The sequence below is a fragment of the Gastrolobium bilobum genome, unplaced genomic scaffold (assembly GCF_033153095.1).
Source record: "Gastrolobium bilobum isolate Gb01-03AN ecotype WA unplaced genomic scaffold, APGP_CSIRO_Gbil_v1 utg2182, whole genome shotgun sequence".
In the NCBI taxonomy this organism is placed as follows: Eukaryota; Viridiplantae; Streptophyta; class Magnoliopsida; order Fabales; family Fabaceae; genus Gastrolobium; species Gastrolobium bilobum.
Genome location: NW_026899651.1, coordinates 583729 through 608606, shown reverse-complemented (window position 1 = coordinate 608606; position 24878 = coordinate 583729). Strand labels below are relative to the sequence as shown.

The following is a 24878-nucleotide window of genomic DNA, read 5'->3' as shown; positions in this document are numbered from 1 at the left end:
CTTTGTTAGACTTCAAAGGAAAGGAGTGTACTAGTAAGCAAAGAGCACATTTTTGCATGCTGCCACAATCTACAAATTTCTATACTATTTCATTTGTTGGTCTAGAGTTCAAAATTCTCACTTTTCATTCTTGTGATATCAGGTAATTGCTTTTCTGAATAATCACTATATTCACTCTAAGCATGCTAAACATCTAAGTGCATTTAGTTTGTAGAAATGTTGTGTTTTTCATTTTTCATTTTTTTTTACTAATAATTACAAAACTATGACATTGTTTTCATTTATCTTTTGTCATATTTATACATTTGTTTTATTACAATCTCAACCATTCATTTTTCAATTAACTATTGTAACTATTTAATTTTTTTTTATATGAACTCCTCACTTTAAAAGAATAAGTTTTTTTTTTTTTTAAATATAGATAGGAATCTTGCAAAATGTTGTTTTGATTACAGTTTCAAGAATTAAAATTTCTATATTAAATTTATTTATTTTGTTTTGAAGATGTCAGTATAAAATTAGACATGCACAAGTTCAAATACTTTACTATTTACATGATGGTGTGCTTTCGGCTTAACAATCCTGTTCCATTCTTCATGCTTGAGATGTATTCTCACGTATCCAAGTTCATTTTATTTTTATTTTTTTGGTACAATAAAATTTAGTATTCATCGTATATTATTCTGTTGTATGTAAATACAATTTAATATTTATATCGTATATGCACCACAACATCCTATCTCAAAAATAATAAACAGTCAATACCAGCTATGACAGACACAACATTAAATTTCATATGTTTACTTGGTATTACGATGAAAATATCTGAAAACATTAAACAATTAAAGTAAAATAAGAAGAAGATACTGGACCTATAAGTATAACAACCGAAGACTAAAGAAGACAGCAGCCCACCAACTGTCACAGTTGGACTCTCTCCCCTCCGAAGCTCCCAACAGTTCAGATCATAGAGGTTAGTTTATTTCTTTTTTTCTTTTCTAATGTTAGGGGACAAAATTGTGCAATTGTGAATAAGCCTCTTTCTCGAACAATTTTAAAGGTGCAACTCTCATTGACTTGGTATATTTAAAAGATAATAATTTTCTGGGTGTTCATTCAAATTAGATCCAAAGTTTAAATTCAACTAGTCAAAATATATAAAACTCTAAAAATATATTTCTTTAAGTTTGTATGGTTTTTATAATCGATTTATAATTTGACATACCTACTTTTTACACAATTATAATTTGATTTTGTGTGATAGATGTAAGAATAAAGGTGATGTACAATTAGTATTTTCCATGAATACTTCTTCTTACTTACTAAGCCAACCAGATGGAGATTTTAATACTTGAACTGATAAGCTTGACTAAAAAAAACAAGAAACTCTGACGCACGTTACATTTAGAACTCTTCCCGATGGAGGAAACAGATGTGTGCCGTAGTTTTTTTTTCTTCAAAAAGTGCGGGCTCCATAAAATGTTGTGTGTAGAAAATTTTCTTGTGCATCACACAATAAATTTTTCTACACTCACAAAATTTTGTGGAGCCCACACTTTTTGAAGAAAAAAGAAAAAAAAAAGAAATTATGGCACGCAAAACGAATCTCTATAACATTACACAATCACTCTTTCTACAACATAACTCTTATGAAACCCTAATTATATATATAAAAGTAATTGTGGTTAGTTTTTTTATTTACATGACTCTGTATCTACGTGAGTGTCACGTATTTTTATATATGTGAAAGATAATTTCATAAGAGAAAAATTAAATTTTTTTTTTTTTTGGTAAAATTAAACCCTTTACTAATTCATGATATCGGGTTTCCTATTCCCCATACTTCTTCTCTCCAGTTTTTTTTTTGTTTTTTTTATTGGGTTATTGTCACGTATATTCGCCCCCAAATAAAGTCAGAAAAAATCGATTGCCCTGTATTTGTGTAATAAATGCATATCACCTAAATCATCATGGAATTACTTAGACATAATCTTTGCCTTATAATGGTTTATTCTTCCTACACAGTAGTTTAATCGCAAGTCAAATTAAAAAAATCAAAGTCTAATTAAACTAACCACAAAGAATCACAGTCATATACTATATTCTAAAAGCTTAAAATGTTACGCGAAGATACGTAAATATTTGTATATTACTTTTCCAAAACATACTGAAACACAAGTGTGATTTTTGAACTTGAAGTAAGAACAATGCACAATTTCAATTATTTTGTGTTAAATTCTAACTATTTATTAAAAGAAAAAAAAACTACAACAAGAATCAAACTCTATTTCAATTGTCATAAAAACTTTAATATAATATAAATTATCAAGTAAGAGTATTAAGGCAAAAGAGGTAAGAATCTTGGAATGATTGTGTTTCTTTTAACAGAAAAATATTTGTGCAGTTAATGCAGATAAATTATCTACATTTATTTCTAAAATGATGTTATTTTAGAATTGAAAGATTAAAAAATTATAATTATAAAGACTATAATAACCCTGAAATAAATTAAAATTACAAAAATATCATGATTTCTGCTCCAAAACGACATCGTATTCAACTTACTCTAAACAAGTTATGTGCAGAGTAACCGTAGAAAAAGTGAATTTTTTTTAATTGTCAGTTTGTGATGAAAGTGATAGGGGAAAAAAATAACTGGGAGCCGTGGTATCATATAAGATTCTGGGTTTTAGCCTTAATGAGAGTTTTCTGCATTGCCTATTTCCCATATTGTTATTGTACAATATGCTGCTGCTGCCTGCTCTAAAAAACTGACTATCCAGTAATTATATAACCAAGCCCATAAATTTTAAAATACTAAATTATATAATTATTTATTTATAAAATATCATTAAATTTTTCACATTCAGTTTCATGGAGACAACAAAATGATTATAAAGTTTAATAATCTTCTAACATTAAATATTTGTGGGCTAAACCTATTTTTTATGATCCAAAGGGGTTTAGTCTTTCTTTTTGGCATCCACGTTGATTCAGTAATCCCTATGACCAACTACCTGCATGCCCATTTTGTAATTTAAAAGAAATGTTAATCTTCCTATGCAAACCAAGAAAGCATATTTAAGTAACTAAAAAAAAAAAGAAAACAACTTTAGTGAAATCGCTGGATTAAATAATCATTATTACAATTTCGAGAATTTAATCCAGAATTTTATACTTTCAGTATTTTCTTAAGAATTACTGTCTGTTGGCACTGTTATATGTTTATTGTCATTCTTATTTGATTAACAAAGAAAAATATAAGTTTTTTAGTTAAAAGAATAATTAAATAAAAATTATAATAAACAAGTGTACCCTTTTATTTTAAAGGAAAAAAAAAAAACACAACCTGTATATAAATCACATATGACCATAGTTAACAAATTCTACTTCTTTTTCAAGTAACTTACCGTGTTGATAACTTTTAAAATGGTAATCTTACTTTCAAATGAAAACAAAATAATAAGGACTAATTAGATATATGTCATGAAAAAAAATATAGAAATGATATAATAAAAAGTCTGAGAATTTAATATCATGGTTTCTTTTCGCATCTCTCTTTCTCGGTGGTTGGCTTCTTCTCCCTATTAAAGGACATACACATCTTTACTTTTTATTATTGATAATCCTTATCAGTCACCGTAGGCCACATTACTGATTTTAACAGCTATAGGATTGGACCACAGCGTGACTCCCTTTACCCAAATTGACGTCTCACACCATAAAATAATATATTAAACAAATAAAATATAAAATAAAATTAGGGGCTTTTGCTTTCACATGGAAGGTTTTGCATCAGAAATTGCGCAAAGCGAAAAACTTCTATGATAGGGAACCACAAATTAAAATTTTTGGTTTTTCTATTTATACACAAACTTAGATAAAATTGTATGAAAAATAATGTATATAACTGAAAAATCATAACCTTTCCGTTTAAATTTTATAAAAATAAAATAAAATAAAATAAAAAATCATGATATCAAAACAAGCGTATGATGAAAAAGGTCCAAAAAAGGAGAAAGTATTTTTGGGTGCTTCTCTGCAATTTGTCTGAAAGTGATGAGAAGGTCACACTACACTTCACTACACTCTTCCCATGTGAATCTAGAATTCCAAACACTCTTCTATGTACTCCCATCATCCTCCCCATTTGAGCATATACCTTTACTCAGACTATGTGGTCGCAATCATAGGCCTGTGATTCCTTGGACCATAAGGTACCTTTGATTGCAATGGAGATTGCTCAGCAACCCTCTGATTAAATTGGTCATCACAAGATTTCACATACCTCTCCACAAACCAACACTCTCATTAACTCACACACATTCTTGGTTGGATCCACGTCTATTAAAAAAATATTTATTGCACAAAAATCAAAAAATCATTGGAGAAAATAACTATCCAGCAACAAGAAAGTTGTTTCCCCTCACTATATATGCATTAGGGGCGTTTGATACATGAATTATTTTTGGATTTTAGAGAAATTGATATTGGAAATTCTATTTACTCATATTTGATAGAAAGTTTTTGAAAATTTTCTTGAAATTCTGATTTGTGAATAAATTGTATAGCAGAGTAACATCTAAGAATATCACCAGGAGGGTGGTATTCTTGGAATCCCGAATGTTGAAAAAATTTGATTTTTTCAATAATATTTAACAATCAACTAAATATAGAATCAGTAAACTTGAATCTATATTTCCAGCAATATATTTGCCTACTAAATAGCATTTTAGTCACATTATCACGAAATTATTTTTCAGCGTATTCTTGGTAATTATAATTTTCGGATAAAAAAAATGTCTCAACTGTGAAAGTTTGTTTTGCTGGCTTTCTTATTCCATGGACTATGCTATAACTCGTGATTGTAAATTTATTTATTTTATCTCGCATAAATTGAAGTGTAACAGTTCTTACCCTTTACTCCCCTTTTCCAACCCTGTGGCATTTCAGATTCCCAAGAAAAAATAAATTACAGAGGTATTTTAAAACTGTTATGATTTAGAAGATATTTGTCTAGTTGCAAACATATAATAGATTATATTTTTTTGAGATAATATAATAATCTAGGAGAAATATTTTTCTCATGTTGTATGAGATAATTTATCTTATTCAACACACAAAAAAGTATGTGAGACTCATTTTTTTTCTTTTTTTCTTCTCTTCTTAGTGAATCATACTTATTTTTGTATGTATGTGTTACATAAGATAAATTATCTGATGAGAAAAATATTTCCCATAGATTATATGATAACTTCATTAGTCACATTATCATATACATCCATGTACTAAGTAGTTGACCTTTCATTTCTGGAATAATATATCAGGTAAGCATTGGAGGCATCCGTTTCTGCTTGTATATGTATGATATTAATTATTATAGACAGGCAAGGTTATCTCGCTGTCAGATACTTGTGTTGTGTGTTTTTCCCAATTGACATATTAATTTCCAAACCTAATATAAAGGCACTGCACAATATCACGCAGCGATTGGTGCCTTCGAGAGATGCAATCAACCACTACCCCACCACTCAACCCTTCATTTAGCAGCCTGTAAAAAACTTTAAGTATGCCTTTTTTTATTTTTTTACAAAGTGGGGCATGCATCAATATTCTTAAATAGTTTCAGTAAATATTTTGTATAGTAAAAAAAAACCTCTGCTTATATTCAAAGAGATGATATATATATATATATATATATTCTAAAATTCTAAATTTTGTGCTATATAATTATCTTTACTTTACGGAAATGCAATCCCAAAAGTGGTTATGATTGATTATCAATATTATTGATACATTGTATATTGTTGTAACTTGTAAGCTCTCCATTGATGGCCATGAAGGAGAAACCATGGGCTTTGGCTCTGCCACTACTGTTTTATCATTTGTGGTCCTAAACCAAGTACCATGTGATAAGTCACGTGTGCAAACCACTGAAGCGCGCGTGAGGACAATGATGCCATTGCAGATTAGTCCCAAAGTCCAACGGCTAAAAGACAACTACTTCCACTGTTTACCTTATCCGAAGTTCCTAATGAAATGTGAAAATGACACTTAGCAAAGAATTTTTTTAAAAAAAAAAAAAAACAGTTCTTCCCCTTGAAAATTACAGTGCTCTTGATGACATTTTAATTTATAGTGTTGTGTAACATATTACATTATTCTACTTTTTATTCTTCTCTTCTCGTGGAGCTCCACTAATGTTTAAGAACATATATATTTCTTTTATTATAAAATCAGATATGCTTTTGTTAATTCATATAGTATTGTAAAGTGTTTATCTCTCTATTATTGTTCTCTTAAAATTATTTCTTGTATGTTATATAACAAAATGAAAATTCTGAATATGTTGTAGAAAACATGAATAATTGAATGTTCTTTGTTTGCAACAAAATAATTGTGGGACAATGACCATACTGCCACTTTTTAGGCAAAAATTTACCTGATTGTCACTTCTGAAAAAAAAATTGCCAAAATGCCACGCCTGAATCCCGCTGGTCTGACAAGCAGGAATGGACTTGACACGTGTCAGCGTCTAAATGGTCAACCATTCTCGCTGGGCTGCCCAGCTAGAATGACAGAATGCTGACACGTGACAAAAGCAAAGGCATTCTCTGGATGTCTGTACTTTTGCCACGTGTCAGCATTCTGTCATTCTAGCTGGGCAGCCCAGCGAGAATGGTTGACCATTCAGACGCTGACACGTGTCCATTCCATTCCCGCTTGTCAGACCAGCGGGATTCAGGCGTGATATTTTGACAAATTTTTTTTCAAAAATGACAATCAAATAAAATTTTATTAAAGGAGTGGCAATATAGTCAATGTCCCAATAATTGTTGGGTTAATGGAGCTGAAAAAGAAAAGTTGAAGTTGATTGGTATTTGTTGCCGATAATGGATGAGCTGAGCATGTCTTATGTCTCATCCACTGAAGTGATGTTGATTGGACCCAATGCTTTTTCTATTCTAGACTTTTCGGGATTACCAAACCTAAAAGACAAACACAACTCCCAAACGCTTCCAGATACAGCATTATACAAGGTCTCTCTCTCTCTCAAACACTACACAGCTGTTTATTTATTGTGTTATGTCTACTATTTTATTCTTTGAATCTTTTTTTCTTTTTTATGCTATATACTGTTTTCAGTGTAGGTTTACCTAACCTTTTAGAGTTACAATCTTATTATTACTATTATTACAATACAACAAGATATAGTTAGTATTCATAAAAGAATTAATTATTAACAATTTGAAAGTGCCTCAATAAATTTTTATACACTTCTATAATTTCACTTCAATTTTATAACCTTGAATTGATTTTTTTTTCTCGTGAGTATTTCGAACTAAATACATTTTCCTTAGCTCAACTTACGTAAAACTTAATGTATCTACAATGAATTAACTATGATGATAAGAAAATTATAATCTTTAGTGAAGATAATAGTTTGAGTTGTTAATATGTTATTTGTGGAGCGAGGATCGTAATGTTTTGTCCCTGAATAAAATTATTTTCACATCTAATTAATAAATATAAAAATATCTTAAGTAAAACGTAAAACTCAATGTCAAAATATTATTAAATGGACACTTGAAATGCAAACCAAACCAGCACCTACGAAATCTACTAGTTTATTGGCGTTGCCAAATATGGTCGAGCAAAGCTTTCCTATGAGTTCAAGTAATTTTAATGATATATATTTACTCAAAACAAAACCATTTAATGAACCTAACAAAAGCCTAACGCAAGGGTGCTTATTTGAGGAAAATAAAATAAAATCCAATTGAATGAGTATGTGTTTGGATTATAGTTTAAAAAATTTGTTTTGTTTCGGTATGTAATGAAATAATTTATATTTAGAATTTTTTATTTCAAAAGTGGGATAGTTGTAAAATTCACTATAAAATTCTCACAATTTTTTTTATCCTTTGTTTGTAAATATTTGAATAAAAATAAAAATGAGGATAAACCACACACTATCCGATGCTAATGCTATAATGCAGTTCCATTTTTTTTATTTTATTTCTTAATTATTATACTTTTAATAATTAATTTTTTTATTTTTATTATTTCTTTTACCAAATTTTAAAATATAAAATAAAATTAAAGATATACCTTTTTTTAGAAAATTTTCTAGCAAATATTTGTAAGGCACTAGTTAAGGAATAAAACATTTAATATCATTAAAACTCAAAAAGTATATCAAATGTTTAAGTAATTATAGGGAATAACAATTTTGTATATGTGACAAACAAAAAAATTCTACCACAAAAAATAAATTAGTAGTGGGTCTATCATTTAATCAATTTTCTCTCTCCTTAACTTATTTTCTGTGGCAGATTTTCTTTTTCTGCCATAGTAGAAATGTTATTCCGGTAATTATAAGGATTTAATAGACAATACAAAATATTTCTAACCAGTATTTGAAAGATTCTCATTATCAAAATCATTATCTTAATTATTAATTAAAGCATAGTAACTATAAATAAATAAAATTCAAACACCCGTATATTTTCTTCCACCAGTTGTACCTTGATTAACAATGATTTAATTATTAATAGATAACGTGTGTAATTGTTTAAGAAACTACTACTTTATAGGTTATTTTGCCTACTTCCAATTTGCCTACCTTTGCCTACTCCTTTCATTACCGTTCGATTACGATCTCATCCAACGGTCAATATTTGCAATATAAAATAAGCCTTTTTTTCCCCTTTCTTTCTTCTCACTTCCTCACACACCCTTCTCTCTCCTTAGTTTTCTCTCTTCCTCGGCGGTCAATTTTGAAACCTTACGGTACTCTGATAAAAAAAGAACAAAAAGAACATACCATGTCAACCATCAATTTTGAAACCTCACTTCCTCCAAAATCTCAAAATCCCCACGGTCCATAATTCGATTTCCAAAAGATCAAAACCTGTTTGGAACGAAAGAAATTATGGGAATTTCACATCCAATTAGGTACTGTTATTAGCAGCTATAGTAGTATACCTATACCTATTCATATTATCTTCCATTGACACCTCTGCATCCGTCCACATTTTTGTCTACACATTTGTGATCTGATTTTTATTTTTCGCAACAAGTAATTACTTTACAGTATATGTTTACAGCGAGTTGATCTTCAATTGAATTAAATAAGGAAGAGCAAGATGTGATCAGTTGTTTTATGATGAAATTTTTCTTAACAGTATTCTTGATCTTTGGGAGTTCTTAATCATGTGGTAACAATGGAGATAAACAGCTACACTGCAGTGAAAAGAGTTAACGAAAATGAAACTCTTCTTCTGCTTTCTTCTAGTGACAATTTTTGGTGGTAAATCGAGAATTGGAATTTGAGAATTAGGGCACCAAACGTGAGGTGCTGCTTTTATACAACCGCTGCAGTGGGTGTTGGCGTGTCCATGACACTTGATGCTCCTGATATATCTTATTATCTTTGGGGAAAAAAATAGGTATTCATATTATCTTTGGGAAATCGAAGTATGGACAGTGGGGATTTTGAGGTTTTGGAGGAGGTGAGGTTTCAAAATTAATGGTTGTCGATGGCATGTGCTTTTTGTTCTTTTTTGATCGAGTATCGTAAGGTTTCAAAATTGACCGCAGAGGAAGAGAGAAAGCTAAGGAGAGAGAAAAGGTGTGTGAGGAAGTGAGGAGAAAGAAAGGAGGGAAAAGGCTTTTTATATTGCAAATATTGACCGTTGGATGAGATCGTAAGGGAACGGTGATGAAAGAGGTAGGCAAAGGTAGGCAAATAAGGAGTAGACAAAATAACCTATCCCATAATAAAATAATAAATATACTTCTAGTTAAAAATAAATTAAGAGTAAATATCATTTTTGGTCCTCAGCAAAATTTATGATACCCGCTTTAGTCTCTAATAAATAAAGAAGCTATTCGTCATCCCTACGAAATTCAAAGTGAACCCATTTTAGTCCGAGGAATTAATACGGCTCTTTTTTTGAATTTGTGAGGACCACAATTTTAACTAAATGGGTTAATTTTGAATTTTTTAAAGACCATAAATAGTCTTTTTATTAGCTAAGGATTAAAGCAAGCATCATTAAATTTGTTAAGCACAAAAAATATTTACTCGTAAATTAATAATTGAGGCATATCATAGTTAATTTATTTAAAAATAATGAGAAAATTTAGGTGAAAAAAGTAACCTCGTAGACCGGGTGGCATCAACCCAGCGTGTTCAAATTATGTTGTCTGTATGTAGTTGCAGAGAGAGAGAGAGAGAGAGGTCGGTCTTCTAAGGAGTCTTCTGCTTTTCAGTCCACTACGCTTCCTTCTTCCCTCTCTGTCTCTAATATCACATTCTCTTCCTTTTCAGCCAAATTATCCCTTCACGTTTTCTCCCAATTTCACCTTTTTTTTTCTGTTAAGAAAAAGAAAAGAAAAGAAAAGAAAAGAAAAAAAGTTCACCTTTTTCGCATTTCATTTCATACACGTACTTCTACTTGACTTCAAGTTTTCCTTCTAAAATTCCAACCCCTCTTTCTTAATTTCATTGATTGTTATCTTTCCCTTCCCCTTTTTTGGAATTCAAATTCTTTGACTATAGTTTTTATTATTATTGTCTGAATTCAATTTAGCTTTCCCATTGGATCACCCCACTTGGCTCTGTCTCTTCCTGAATTCCCACTTTTGCTTTTGCTTTTGCTCTCTCCTTACCTCTAAATTGAGCATTTCTGGGTTCTATTGGGCTTTGATCGAATTGGGTATTTGCAAGATCTGCGATGCCATTTGTTTGTGGCAAAAAGTTTTGATCTTGGCGGTGGACCAACCGAATTACCGGTTTGGATCCGATCGGGGTAGAAACAGCGCCATCAGATGGCGCTGTTCAGAAGGTTCTTCTACCGGAAGCCGCCGGATCGGCTTCTGGAGATCTCCGAGAGAGTTTATGGTATGCTTACTTTCTGTTTTCAACTCTTTTACTTTTCCTAAAATTTATTTATTTATTTACTATTCTTTTTTCTCTGCTTAATTGAGCTCCTGAAAGCTGAGTTTGTTGCTTTTAGGATTCGTTTTAATGTTTAGAAGCTAAATTAGTGAACTTCAATTAATATCATTTTGAAACAATGCCTATGGTAACTTGCTAGAACAATGTGGACTTTTTTTTGAACTTGAACTTCTTATTTTCTCTCTTGCTTCTTCTAGTAGGATGTAATTACTCCTGAGAATCGTAAATGAGAAACAAAACAGTATCTGAGTCACAGTGGTCAGTCATCAATTAGGAATGCTAGATGATGATTTCTGGAAGATATTTTAAACTTACACAACTGTCCTTTAAGACATTATAGTTTACTGCTTGCAACAGTTGCTTATTTTTACATTGTAGGGAAGATGGTAATTGGCAGAATGAAATGGCTTCCTATGTTAATTCTTAATTGTCTAGGCTTGATATTTTTAAGTTTCTGTATGAAAAATCAATTTCCTCTGCGCTTAGTGTCTTTCTTTTCTTTTTTTTCTTCCTAATTTATTATTGAAATGAAAACTTGGATTTTGAATTTGTTAATACGTTTTCTAGTTCTGTGCTCCTGCTTGACCATAATATTTGACTATTCCTAACCTGTTTTTGCAGTTTTTGATTGTTGCTTCTCCACGGATATCTTGGGAGAAGATGAATACAGAGCTTATATGGGGGGAATTGTGGCTCAGCTACAAGATCACTTTCCAGATGCTTCTTTCATGGTGTTCAACTTCAGAGAAGGGGAGAGACGCAGCCAAATCTCAGACATACTTTCTCAGTATGACATGACAGTTATGGAGTACCCTCGGCAATACGAGGGTTGTCCCCTTCTGCCTTTAGAGATGGTCCATCACTTCCTTCGATCAAGTGAAAGCTGGTTGTCTTTGGAGGGGCAACAGAATGTGCTTTTGATGCATTGTGAAAGGGGAGGTTGGCCTGTGCTGGCATTTATGCTAGCAGGTCTTCTATTATACCGGAAACAGTACAATGGGGATCAGAAGACTCTTGAAATGGTCTACAAGCAAGCTCCCAGAGAACTTCTCCACTTTTTATCTCCTTTGAACCCACAGCCTTCTCAGTTCAGATATCTTCAGTATATTTCTAGGAGACATTTGGGTTCTGAGTGGCCACCATCAGAAACACCCTTGTATTTGGATCGTCTGATTCTTAGCGACCTTCCATTATTTGATGATGGAAAAGGTTGCAGGCCTGTTGTACGTGTTTATGGTCAGGACCCTTCAAGCCCTGCCAATAGAAGTTCAAAGCTTCTTTTTTCAACTTCAAAATCCAAAAGGCATGTTCATCACTACCTACAGGTGCTGTATAAATTTACACTATTGATACTGAAATTGCAAATTAGTTAGATAGAGTGGACTCTTAATAAATTTTAATCACAGGCAGAGTGTATGCTCGTGAAAATTGATATCCATTGTCGTGTTCAAGGGGATGTGGTTCTTGAGTGCATACATTTAGATGAAGATTATATTCGTGAGGAGATGATGTTTAGAGTTATGTTCCATACTGCATTTGTGCGGTCAAATATATTGATGCTGAGCCGTGATGAAATTGATATTTTGTGGGATGCAAAGGATCAATTTCCCAAGGACTTCAAAGCAGAGGTAAGTTATTGTTATTCTTCTGCAAAAGCCATTTTCTGAACCAGTAGAAGTTGAAAAATACTTATATCTGTATCAGGTGCTTTTTTTGGACGCTGATGCTATTATACCTGATCTAACCACAGTCACGGTGAGTGAAGATGCAAATGAGACTGAAAGTGCTGACACAGAAAGTGCTTCACCTGAGGAATTCTATGAAGTGGAAGAGATTTTCAGCAATGTAATTGATGCACAGGAAGGTAAGGGGGAGTATGATTCTCATGCTTTTCATGACAATGCAGTGGATGATGCAAATCATAAAGAGATTTGGAAGGAAGAAGTGGATCCTCATACTTTTCAGGATTGTACACCAGATGATGGGATCCACAAACAGGTTGACAAGATGGATTCTGGTATTAATGTGGTGAAAGACATCTCTGTTGATGATGTGAACTACAAGTTCAATAAGAGCATGGATTCAGATGCAGTGAAGGACATTGCTGTGGATGATGGAGAAATTAAGTTAACTTCCCCTTCAGTCACTTCCGATGTGATGAAAACTCTGGAACCAAAGGAAGTCACTGTGGATGTGCACAGGGATTTGGAAGTTATGCAAAACAAATATGATGAAGATAACGAAGCAACAAAAAATGAATTAGACTCCAAGGCAGGGCAGCAGATGCCTGATATTTCCAAACAAAAATCTGGTAAACTACTTCCATCTACTGCCAAGAAACAGCTTCCATTAAACTCAAAGCCAGTCGGAGATATACTTGCAGCAAAGCAAAAGGTTAAACAACAAGACACTCAAGGTTTTCAGACAAAACAAGCCAAACCGAATGCAGTAACTAGGTGGATTCCTTCTAACAAGGGTTCTTACATAAATTCAATGCATGTGTATTATCCACCATCAAGGAATAATAGTGCACCAGCTGCATTGTCAAATTTTACCTCTCCAAAGGAGAAAATGGAAGATGCCAAAGCAAGATCTTCTTCTGCTCCTCTTGTCTCTGCAATTGTTTCTATTGACATGACAAATGACCAGAAAAGCCGTAAGTTAACCACTTCAAAATCTTCTGGCTACTCAATAGCAGAAATAGATGCAAACTGTCCACCATCACCGTTAGTGTCAATTAAAGAGACATCTCTTCAATCAGTTACTCAAGCACAACAATTGAGCTCAGAGCAAGTGCTACGGCCTCCCCCACCGCCTCCACCTTTGCCTCCAACTCATGCAAGAAACTCTTTACATGTTTTTGAACCTTTATCATTACAGAATGTTGTATCACCTCAAGCTCATCCATCTCTACTAGTAACATCATCTTCTTTGGGTGGAAAAGAGTCTATTGCACAACCGTTAACACATCCGCCACCACCGCCAACTTTAACATCATTTACTAGACCAGAAGTTAGAGAGTATTTACTATCTAGAATTTCTCCTCCCCTTCCCCCTCCCCCTCCCCCTCCCCCTCCGCCCCCATTTTTTGGGCAAAATAAAAAGAGCTTATTACCTTCTCTACCCCTTTTGAAGTCGGTGGGTTCATCAATAGTTGGAGATACTAGTGGTTCTTTATCACCTTCTCTACCCACTCTTCCTTCATGGTCTCCACCTCCACCACCACCACCACCACCACCACCACCACCAATGCCTCCTCTAAGGTATGCAGTTTCATCCACTCCTCTTCCTCCTCCTCCTCCTCCTCCTCCTCCTCCTCCACCACCGCCACCGCCATCAACAACACCTCCTCCCCCTCCCTCATTTCCTACATCTTTGACACATAAGGCTCCAAACCCTTCGCTCCCACTACCCTCCACTGCATCACATGAAGCTCCATTGGCACCCCCACCTCCACCTCCACCTCCACCTTCTTTTAGTAGAGCTCAACCACTGCCTCCTCCACCTCCTTTTAGTAGAGCTCCGCCTCCATTGCATGGAGCTCCACCTACACCTTCCCGACCACCACTTCTTCCTTCATCAGGTGTTGCCCCACCTCCACCTCCTCCTCCTCCTCCAACGTCTAGAGCCCCACCTCCCCCACCCCCACCAATTCGTGGAGCACCACCACCACCTCCTCCAATGCCTAGAGCACCGCCTCCTCCGCCTCCACCTGGTGGACGAGGCCCACCCCCTCCGCCTCCGCCTGGTGGTCGAGGCCCAGCTCCTCCACCTCCCCCTAGTGCTCCTGGTGCTCCACCTCCTCCTAGACCTCCTGGTGGTGCACCTCCGCCGCCTCCACCTTTAGGTTCCAAAGGTGCAAATCTTGTAGCTGATTCGAGAGGGAGAGGGCGTGGATATGCACGCTCTGCAGGAGTTGGTGCAACGGCATCCCGACGATCCTCCTTAAAGCCTCTACATTGGAGTAAGGTTACAAGGGCACTACAAGGAAGTTTATGGGAAGAATTACAAAGACATGGAGAGCCTCAAATGTAATTTCTCTCATCTACTATAGCATATGTTTAAACCATTTCAATTTTGTATAATTGTACATTGTCCTTCTTGCTTTCTATATCCCTAAGTTTTATAATGACTGATTTTACATTCTATCTTAGTGCACCAGAGTTTGATGTTTTAGAGCTAGAGAAGCTTTTCTCTGCAAATGTTCCAAAACCCGTTGATTCTGGAGGGCGGCGCAAGTCCGTTGGATCTAAAACTGACAAAGTCCACTTGGTATCCTCCTATATGAATATTCTTGAAATTCAATTTTTGAAATAAGTCATGTGTGAGAAGTGATTTGATGGGTTTCAATTAGTCGTTTCTTCTATAAGTGTAACTCACCATGATTTGTAGTTTTACTTCACAGAGGCTGCAAAGTTCAACACTAGTTTCATATTAAAATTAGAATTTCATGCCATTTATTTGCATACTTTGTGATTTATTCATTAAAAGAAGTTATCTTCATTGTGACCTGACTTCATTGATCAGATGCATGTGGTTAATTTGTGGAGGAAACACAGTATACTTTTCTTTAGCATTGTTGATACATAATCGGATAAGTATTGTTGCTGTACTGGTTATGTTAACAAAAATTATTGTTTTGTTATTGTCACTTTAGTTCACTGCCTCTTTCATGTTCCATTAATTAAAGTTCTGATGCTCCAAATTTAACAAATTGTAAGGTTCACATGTTGGGAGCCCCCTAATTAGGAAAGTATGTTAGAAGAAATAATGGTGGACCCAAAGAATCATGTGGGCCAGCTTCTGTTAATTAGGCCTAGTTAGTTCCCAAACTAGGGGGTTAATAGGGGTAGTTAGGGAAATCCCAACAGAATTAGTTAGTAGGTCAATGGGATTATAAAGAGGGTTGAGGGAATACATGTAGAGGCCTTGGACTAGGATTTCCCTGGAGGTTAAGAGAGTTTTGAGAGAGAGTCTTTGTAATTTTGTACTTTACCCATAAGGAAATTCATCCATTCTGTGAGGGGAAGAATTAATCAATAAAGATTTAATCAAGATTGAGCTTATACCCTGTATTTTCTCAATTCCAAATTCTCAATTCTCAATTCTCGAGTCAGTTTCTATCAGCATATTGGTGCAGCTTTTTGCCTGTTAGTGCTTAAAGCCAACATTTGTTAGAAACTCATTGTCTTGATGTTTATTTGGTATTTCCTTAATAACCAATCAATAACTTGTTTGTTTGTATTATTGATTGTAGATTGACCTAAGGAGGGCTAATAATACTGAAATTATGCTCACTAAGGTTAAGATGCCACTTCCTGATATGATGGTAAGCTAATACTTTGATGTATAATTATGCAAGATGGGTTATTTAAGTTAAAGCATTTTATGATGAAAAGAGTTATTCTCTTGCAAGAAGCTTTGCAGTGAAAATAATTATTTTTGTTTGCATTGAGGCTGGTTCTTGATATAATCTCTATATGTGGAAAGTTAATACTAAAGGCCACTGGTAGTAGATATTGCCTGTAACAATCTTTTGCCATATCATTTCTGCTTAAAACTTTTTCTAACTTCTCAAATCTCCACCTGTAACTAAAAGTGGTAAGTATTATCTTTTCTAACATGTTGAAATGGATATTCTCAGGCTGCAGTATTGGCCATGGATGAGTCAGTATTAGATGTAGATCAGGTGGAAAATCTCATTAAGTTTTGTCCTACCAAAGAGGAGATGGAACTTTTGAAGGTGAAGCTGAACAAATTTATCCATACTTCTCTTGTTTTGACTATTAAGGGTTCTAGTTTCTAGCATCTCCTATTACACTATAATATATCCTTTTACTCTAATTTGCTTTTCTAATTTTGGTTCCTCCCTTTTATGATTATTTAGGGGTACACGGGTGACAAGGAGAATTTGGGGAAGTGTGAACAGGTGTGCAATAATTTATTTTAGTCATAGCATTAAATACGACAGTTATTAATAGAAAAATGTTAGCACATAGAGTTATATGGGATGCCTTTTGTATGCGTTGGTGTCATCAGTTTTACATGAGGGATGATTGAGTTGTTTTGAAAGTAAAATTTCCGTAAGTGTATTAGTGATGGGATAAAATTCTCATGCTTTAATTTGAGAGGAAAATTAAATGTACAATAATAACAAAACTATCAAGTACAGTTGATTTGTTAGGCCATCATTGCTTGCAACAAAATCTGGAATGGAGGTGAAAGGAATAATGTTGCCAGCTACAAGAAAGAGCTGAAAATTCTTTTTAAGAAAAACAATTGGTGGAATGTCAATTGGAATTTAATAATTATAGAAGTCTTGGTATAAATGGTTAGTTCCAGATATTGAAGCATTACATGATGCAATTGAATAAAAATCACTCCCTATTAAACCCTGACTAGTGAGGGCGGGGGTGAGGGCAATCCTTGTGAGCCTTACCCTTGCAAATTTACAAAGAAGCCATTTCCTAAATTCGAATCCATGACCTTTCAGTCACAAAGCAGCTTTGTCATTGCTCTAGGCTCGCAATTGAATGAGGCTTCAATTTTGGAGGTGAATCTAACATTTGATTATAATGATAGGTAAAATTGTTGAATACAATCTAGTTCATCGAAAAGGCAACGAAAATAAATTTAGAGCTCACATACTGATAAAGTGACAGTTTGGTTGATAGTGCCTGGTTGCTTGTGGTAGAAAATATGGTTTAGCATTTACAAATCTACACCTTTCCCTTTAGATATTTGGTTAAAAACCAATTCTTTTGGTCTTTGTTAATTTAGATGATATTATGTGTGTGTGCGTGCGCATGTGTGTATGTGTGTATATATATAAATTATAAACCACTCCCCATTAAACCCTGACTTGTGAGGGTAGGGGCGGGGAAATCGTTGTATGCAGGCTTACTCTTTTATTTTTGCAAAGAGACTGTTTCCTAGATTTGAATTCATGACCTTTCCGTCACCAGGAGCAATTTTATTATTGCTCTAGGCTTGTCCTCTTTTATAGTAAGCATATTCTTATATTTTGTTGAGATATATAAAACCATTAATGTAACCTCACCCAACAGCTTAAGCTTTTGGGTTGAATTGGTTCTTTACATGGTATCAGAGCCTCGTGTCCCGTGTTCTATCCTCGCCGCCCCCGCTTTCTTTCAAGTGGAATTTCTTTGTTCGCACAGGTAGGTGGGCTTGTGCATTGTCCACCCTTCAAGTCCAGTGGGCTCTCGTGTGAGGGGGCGTGTTGAGATATATAAAACCATTAATGTAACCTCACCCAACAGCTTAAGCTTTTGGGTTGAATTGGTTCTTTACATATTTATTTGGTTATTTTTCAGTATTTTTTGGAGCTCATGAAGGTGCCAAGGGTGGAGTCAAAATTAAGAGTATTCTCTTTCAAGATTCAGTTTGGTTCTCAGGTTTGGTGGTGTTTGTAATATTTTTCTGAGTGTTTTGTGGATTTGGTCTTTTCCTTTGGTTAGCATACTTTCTTCTATATGCAGGTTACAGAATTTAAGAAGAGTTTAAACACTGTGAACTCTGCCTGTGAGGAGGTACTTTACTTATGCAACTAACAAACATTATATTGCGAGTATTTCGTTGACCTTATGCATTTTTGTGTTGGTAATAGGTCCGAAAATCTGTCAAACTGAAGGAGATCTTGAAGAAAATTCTTTATTTGGGTAATACGTTGAATCAGGGAACAGCAAGGGGTAAGTCTTTTTTAGCTGTGGCAATATCCTTATCATTATTCATTTCTGGACCTAGTATGCATATATGGTGCTAGCTCTATTTTTAACATTTAGATAAACACTGGCTGTTCCTATTTGTCAGCAGTCAAACTTTTATATGATTCTGTTAGATCTTATCTAATGTTGAATGTCTTAAATATTAGTATAAAATGTTTTCACTTTTGCAGGATCTGCAGTTGGATTCAAGTTGGATAGTCTTTTAAAGCTCACTGACACTCGCGCTTCTAACAATAAGATGACACTGATGCATTATCTATGCAAGGTATAAGTATCAATTGTAACAAATGAAGATATTTTTTGGTCGCTAACCTCTATTTTTCTCCTAGGTTATAGCTGAAAAGTCAACTGGACTCCTTGATTTTCACCTAGACCTTGTTAGCCTGGAAGCTGCCACTAAGGTGATAATTTATTTTCGGTTCTTTATAGCCAAAAAAGTGAAGGTCAACTGCACTCTACTAGCCTGGTTTATGGTTCAGTTTTGCTTTTCCCTCTTATTTTAAAAATGAACACATTCCCTCCTGTTTTAGTGACTTCTTACAATGGCCTATCTTAGGAACTAAGAGTTAACTCAGTTTTGGAAGCTGATGAGATGGACAGTGACTCAAAAAAGACCAAATTACTTCTTTCAATTATCATAAAAAATCACCCTTGGATACCAAAGCTCATCCCTTTGGCATAGTCGTAAAGTCTTTTTGAGTCCTTTACCTGCCAAAAAAAACACATTGGACTTTACAAAAATCTGTGTTAAATAAAGTGACGATATACTTAATATTATAATTAATAAGGGAAAGTGCAATCGGACTTATTTAAAGTAGGGTGGCAAACTGCGTTTGACCCAAACAGGAAAAGGCCATTGCAAATAACTTCCTTCAATTTTGGCCCTTTGGCAAATGTCCCCAGTTTGGAATTAATCCACTTAAAATTTATGTGCAAAATATCCCCTTTTAGTCCTAAAGTGTGCAAATTTAGAATCCTTATTTGAAAATGCAACTGTGAGTAATCACAAAATCAAGAGAAATTTCACCTAGTAGCGCACATGTTGAATCAAGTTCCAGTAAAATGCCTATTCATTCAAACCACATTTCTTGTTTTCTTTCACTTAATGGTTTCAAGGAGCAATTTGCTAGATGTTGAAAAATTGGGTTAACTGCAACCCTCAATTATTTAAGGAACCAAGTTAAAGTGGTTATTTGCAATTTAGCTGAAAGAAAATGCTGTTGGGACTATCTAACTTCTGGTATTAGGTAATGATATTACAATGTGTATTGATTGGAATCCGTACTTCTTTCAGATACAATTGAAGTCATTAGCAGAAGAGATGCAGGCAATCATCAAGGGATTAGAAAAGGTTAAACAAGAGTTCACTGTATCTGAAAATGATGGACCCGTGTCAGAAGTTTTCCGTAAGGTGTTTTGCATTTTTATGTCAGGCTCGAGTCTTCATTATATGATAGTTCAATTTCAAAAATGAATTCACAGTACTGGTTTTCCTGCATCATGAATGCAGTTGATAGTGTAGTTATTGACAACTAGCATCATCAATTAATTGAAGTTTATGGACGAATGTGGGTAGTTCTTTTTAGATCTGTAGATTTGCAGGCTTGGGCAGATTTTTTCTTAAATTGTTCTTCATATTCAACAGTTGAGTTTTATTTTTTTTCAGTCTTTTGATTTATAAACATCAATATCAAAATCACCTATATCCCAAATTAGTTGTGGTAGGCAGTTTTGATTTATAACAGAGATATAAATTTACATTTAATGTGAAGTTAGCCAATACAATTTTTTTTTTGGTATCATCGGTATCAGATCACCAACAGGCGTCGACTAATCCAGATTCGAGTCAAGTAGGACCACAAGGGCGGAAAATCTCTCTCTACCAAGTTTTAACACAGTTGTATTCTCAGGGTTTGAACTCGAGACCACTTATTAAGTTGGAATAACTCCCTGCTAGTTAATCCTTGTGCTTGGTGGTAGCCAATACAATTTTTGTATTGGCAGTTTTGCACATCCTTCCCCCTTTTAAGTACAGGGTGAATTATGGTACCAAGACCCACTCAATGCACCCATTGGCTACTTGATGTAGAGAAGTAAGATACCTTCTGATAGAACTTGTAAGGAAATTTATTGTGGATTTAAGCAACAGTTCTCAGAAGCCCACCAATTTGTTTTGATTTAATTTAATTTAGGGCACTAGCCTACTAGGGTTATTTATTGAATTGAGCTTGAGTATATGTACTTTTTCTTTAGCTTCCAGTTTCGATCCACAGAAAGGGTTACATCAATTGTTTATGCAATAGTAGATGTTACAAATTACAAATGATGAAATTACTGTGAGGGAGAACTGGAGGAGAATATTTTAGGGTGACCACCTGGGTTTAGAATTGGACAACAGAATCCCAGAAGAAGCTCAATGATAGAAACTGGTTCAAGATTGAAAGAAAATCAAGAAAGAATTGGAATCTTATTACTGCAGCCTCTTCCTTACGATCTTGATCAAGGTCTGTATGGCAAAGAATGGTGGAGTATTACAACGGAGGTTTTCCATCTATCTCTCACAATTCCAGGGTTTTCTTCCTGTCCCTCTCTACTCAACTCATCAACTAACTCACTTCACTTACAGTCTCTCCCTATATTTATATCCTACCTCTGCACTGCAGTTAGAGGGCTAACTAACTATAACAACTTCTCTAACAATTTTAACTAATAAAGGCTGGTCCACTTGGCTCTTTGGGTGTATGCTTATTTCTTCTAATATATACTTTCCTAATTGGGGGTTGCTAACACTCAAAACCCTATACTTGCAATTGAAAACAAGAAAGCAGTAGCTGTCTACACTTTAAAAGACTTGTTGAGAAAGCAGTTTTATGTTCTTCCAAGTTTTAACTGTACTGGTTGGGTGTTTATGAGTTATTTGGTTAGAGCATGATGTTCATATTTATAAGGAGTTCTAATTCCCTAAACTCATATGGGATATGATTGTGTTTTTTTTATTCTCTTTGGTGTTCTGCTCATGCTTATTTAAAGCATGTTGCGATTTCTAATATGGAGAGGGATTGGGAAGCCACGGTGCATTCCTGATTTTTTTTCATGCTCATTGTTGTATCTTGACTTTTTAATTTTTGGAGGTGCTTTCTGTCTTTTCTTTCTATTTAATCTTTATTTTTTCCTTCCGAAAATTTGTGTTATCTGATTCTGAGTTAACATTCTTGTTGAAATTTAGGGATGAGATGGCATAGGGATAGAGAGGGAACGAAAGAAAACATATTGCATTAATGGAACTCTGAATAATTTTGTTATATAATACTGACTTAGATGACAAGCCCTTTATTTTGGGTGCACTGCACTGTCTTACAACTTAAGCAAGACTTTCCTAAATACATAATAAATTATATTTCTCAATAATTCCAAATGCTGATTTTTTTAACCTATTTTCACATTGGTTCCAAGTTGTTCTTTGTCTGAACTTTTTTCATGTCAATATGGTTACTTATCAGTTTCATCTGAATTCCAATGGCAATATGCCAATGGAATGTTTGTCTGAACTTTTTTCATGTCAATATGGTTACTTATCAGCTTCATCTGAATTCCAATGGCAATATGCCAATGGAAAGAGTGGCTATTAGCCCTTTATGATGACCAGAGAAACATAAATCTCCATATGTTTCTTGGTCTTGCATAAACATTGATTATGTGTCAATTGGAAATTAAGGAGAGCTTTAATTTTCTTTTTTATCAATGAACAAATTTTCCATCATATTACATAGACGAATCTATTTTTACTTTATATGGTTTGTTATCTGATTTACATTTTCAATGCGTTTGACTCATTTTTTTTTTTAATGTTCTTTTCAGACATTGAAGGAATTCATAATTGTGGCTGAGTCAGAGGTGGTATCTTTAACAAGCCTATATTCAGTGGTGGTAATATGCTTAACCATCTTCTTGGTACGGTATGCACCAATATAAAGAAATTAAAAGATTGTGTAATTTGTTGATCAGGGTAGAAATGCAGATGCACTTGCACTATACTTTGGTGAGGATCCTGCTCGTTGCCCGTTTGAGCAGGGTAAGTTGTTTAATACTTATTCATGTTTTTGGTGTGGCATATGGTCATTGGTCTTTGTTACTGGTGAGTGGTGAGTGGTGACTTGTTTATCAGATTATAGTTCATTAACTTCATTTAACTGATATTTCTGGGGAAAGTACATTTTGGCGACCTGTTGCATTTATGGTTTGACTAGTGTGTACTTTCTAGAAATTAGGCTGATTTAGAAGTGAGTTTTCTTGTCTAGGGTTAAGGAAGAATGTTTGTAAGCTTTTTTTGGGTAATGTTTTTAACGGCATCTGCGCCAAGCTACTTAGAAGCTTTCTGTAGAATGATATGTGTGGTAATAAGTTGCTGAATTGATAGAAATGCCTGTCCTCCTTGGATCCTCGTGTACGCATTGCAGCAAAAGAAAGAAAGGTTACAGTTACAGAAGGGTAGGGGGTGAGAGAGAGAATAGTCAAGGAATAATAAGATAAATGGAGGGAAAGATCTCTATGGGAGGACTGAACTGAATGAAGTTTCATCATCCATGTGTATTTCTGTTATTTTGGATCAAGTAGTGATATGTTCTCTTTCCTATAATGCTCAAGCTAACTTCTTATTGTTGCTGGTTTGACAATTGCAGTTACTGCAACTCTCTTAAATTTTATAAGGTTGTTTCGGAAAGCACATGAAGAGAACTGCAAACAAGCAGAGTTAGAGAAGAAGAAAGCTGAGAAAGAGGCTGGAATAGAAAAGGCCAAGGGCATTAACTTGACAAGGAAGAGTGCAAAAGATAGTTGACGACTGGGTTTTCTGCTCCTTTGCACTGACATCATGCACTTGCCAGAGAGCAGGAATCTACCCATGTAAGGGGAATGCTTCTGAGACCAGTTTAGAAGCCTCCCTTTCTACGATGATGATGTGATAATTAGCCTTGCAAGCTGATCTATTGAGGTGGAATAGCAGAACCTTTGAACATGCAACAGGCTCAGGAGATGTCATGCTGTTGAATCAGATTTATATGGCCAGTTGAAAGTCCAAATTTAGACGCAGAATGGATGCTTACTGTGATTGATTGAGATGCCATATGCATCCAGTGAATGCTATGAAAATGATAGATCTGGTCCCTCTCATGTTGATTCAAGAAGAAATTTTGTACTAGAGCATGTCTTGTATTGCAGTAGAACTGGCATTGACTTGCATCTTCATTTTGGCATATTTTTCTTGCACCAGGGCAGATGCTTTTTGGATTTGCAGAGCACCAAAGTCCAACAGTAGTACCATGAAACCTTGTACAAAGCACTAACCCTCTCTTTTAGGATCCGATTCTTTCTCATGTAACATAGAAATTAGTTTTCTTTCCTATAGAGATTTTGGTAGACACCCTCGAGAAAATGTTGTATAGCTAGGTGTGAGGTTAAGAGAAAATAGAAATCAGGGGACTGTATTGTAACTGTAATATATGTAAACAGCAGGCCGAGTTAGAAATGCTAGGTAGGTTCATTTTTCATGTGAAATACAGTATGTATTAGTGAAGTGTAAAATGTTCATGAAATTTACAGCGCTGGATTATATGTTCACATATTGTAGTAGTATAGAAACAGTGAAAATTCAGAGGTATTGCAACTATTTAATGCTGAGACTTCATTTGGGGTTGTCATTCAGAATTTTTCTTTTAAATTATAGAAAGTGTCTTTTAATAGTGTCAAAGTCCAATTGCCGCATTATATTTATAGAAGGGTTGGTGGTGTTGGTGAGTTTAGGAATTTAATTTGTTATCCTAATTTACATAACCTTGCATCCTGTCTTGTTATTAAATTCACGTATCCTAGTGTTTTGTGCAGAATATTCCAAGGGCCAGTAGATGGCATTTCACCTCGAATCGTTGAACTACCTCACGTATAAATCACTTATTAATATTCTGTACGTAATGGTATTCTACAAGCAATGAAGTGTGGCCTCAAACTCAAATGTAGTTGAACAACATAGTAATAATTCAGCTTTTTCTGAAATTAAATATGAGTTCATTAGGATTGAGTTTCGATGATCCTATGGATTCTGATCATGGTAATACGAACGTCTTATCATTCATTAGTTTTGACTTTTAAATGGTTCCTAGCGGTTTTTTATT

At 34.4% G+C, this 24878-nt stretch overlaps 1 protein-coding gene across 3 annotated transcripts; it reads left to right on the top strand.

Annotated features, from left to right (window-relative positions):
* The first annotated feature begins 10252 nt into the window (after positions 1 to 10252).
* LOC133292285 (formin-like protein 20) lies at positions 10253 to 24357 on the top strand. Of its 3 annotated transcripts, none has more exons than XR_009748891.1 (17): positions 10253 to 10909; positions 11588 to 12291; positions 12373 to 12594; positions 12671 to 14997; positions 15121 to 15238; positions 16224 to 16295; positions 16611 to 16709; positions 16854 to 16895; positions 18301 to 18381; positions 18466 to 18516; positions 18594 to 18675; positions 18882 to 18976; positions 19041 to 19112; positions 20006 to 20117; positions 22570 to 22638; positions 22717 to 22783; positions 23391 to 23458. XR_009748891.1 is itself a non-coding variant. In XM_061490686.1 (17 exons), the coding sequence occupies exons 1-17, from the start codon at positions 10837 to 10839 to the stop codon at positions 23546 to 23548; spliced, it is 4449 nt and encodes a 1482-aa protein (XP_061346670.1). In that variant the 5' UTR covers positions 10253 to 10836; the 3' UTR covers positions 23549 to 24357. The 3 variants fall into 3 exon arrangements, 2 of the variants coding, with proteins under 2 accessions (XP_061346670.1, XP_061346671.1); XM_061490686.1 differs by having other exon boundaries at positions 20006 to 20122; positions 23391 to 24357; XM_061490687.1 differs by lacking the exon at positions 10253 to 10909 and having other exon boundaries at positions 12242 to 12291; positions 12377 to 12594; positions 20006 to 20122; positions 23391 to 24357.
* Positions 24358 to 24878: the final 521 nt, after the last annotated feature.

Bases quoted from the DNA above. Each gene is read 5' to 3' on its own strand.
- LOC133292285 (XM_061490686.1), top strand. From the start codon at position 10,837: ATGGCGCTGTTCAGAAGGTTCTTCTACCGGAAGCCGCCGGATCGGCTT. The intron at 10,910-11,587 runs GTATGCTTACTT...CTGTTTTTGCAG, and splicing joins GATCTCCGAGAGAGTTTATG to TTTTTGATTGTTGCTTCTCC. The intron at 18,382-18,465 runs GTTTGGTGGTGT...TTCTATATGCAG, and splicing joins AGATTCAGTTTGGTTCTCAG to GTTACAGAATTTAAGAAGAG.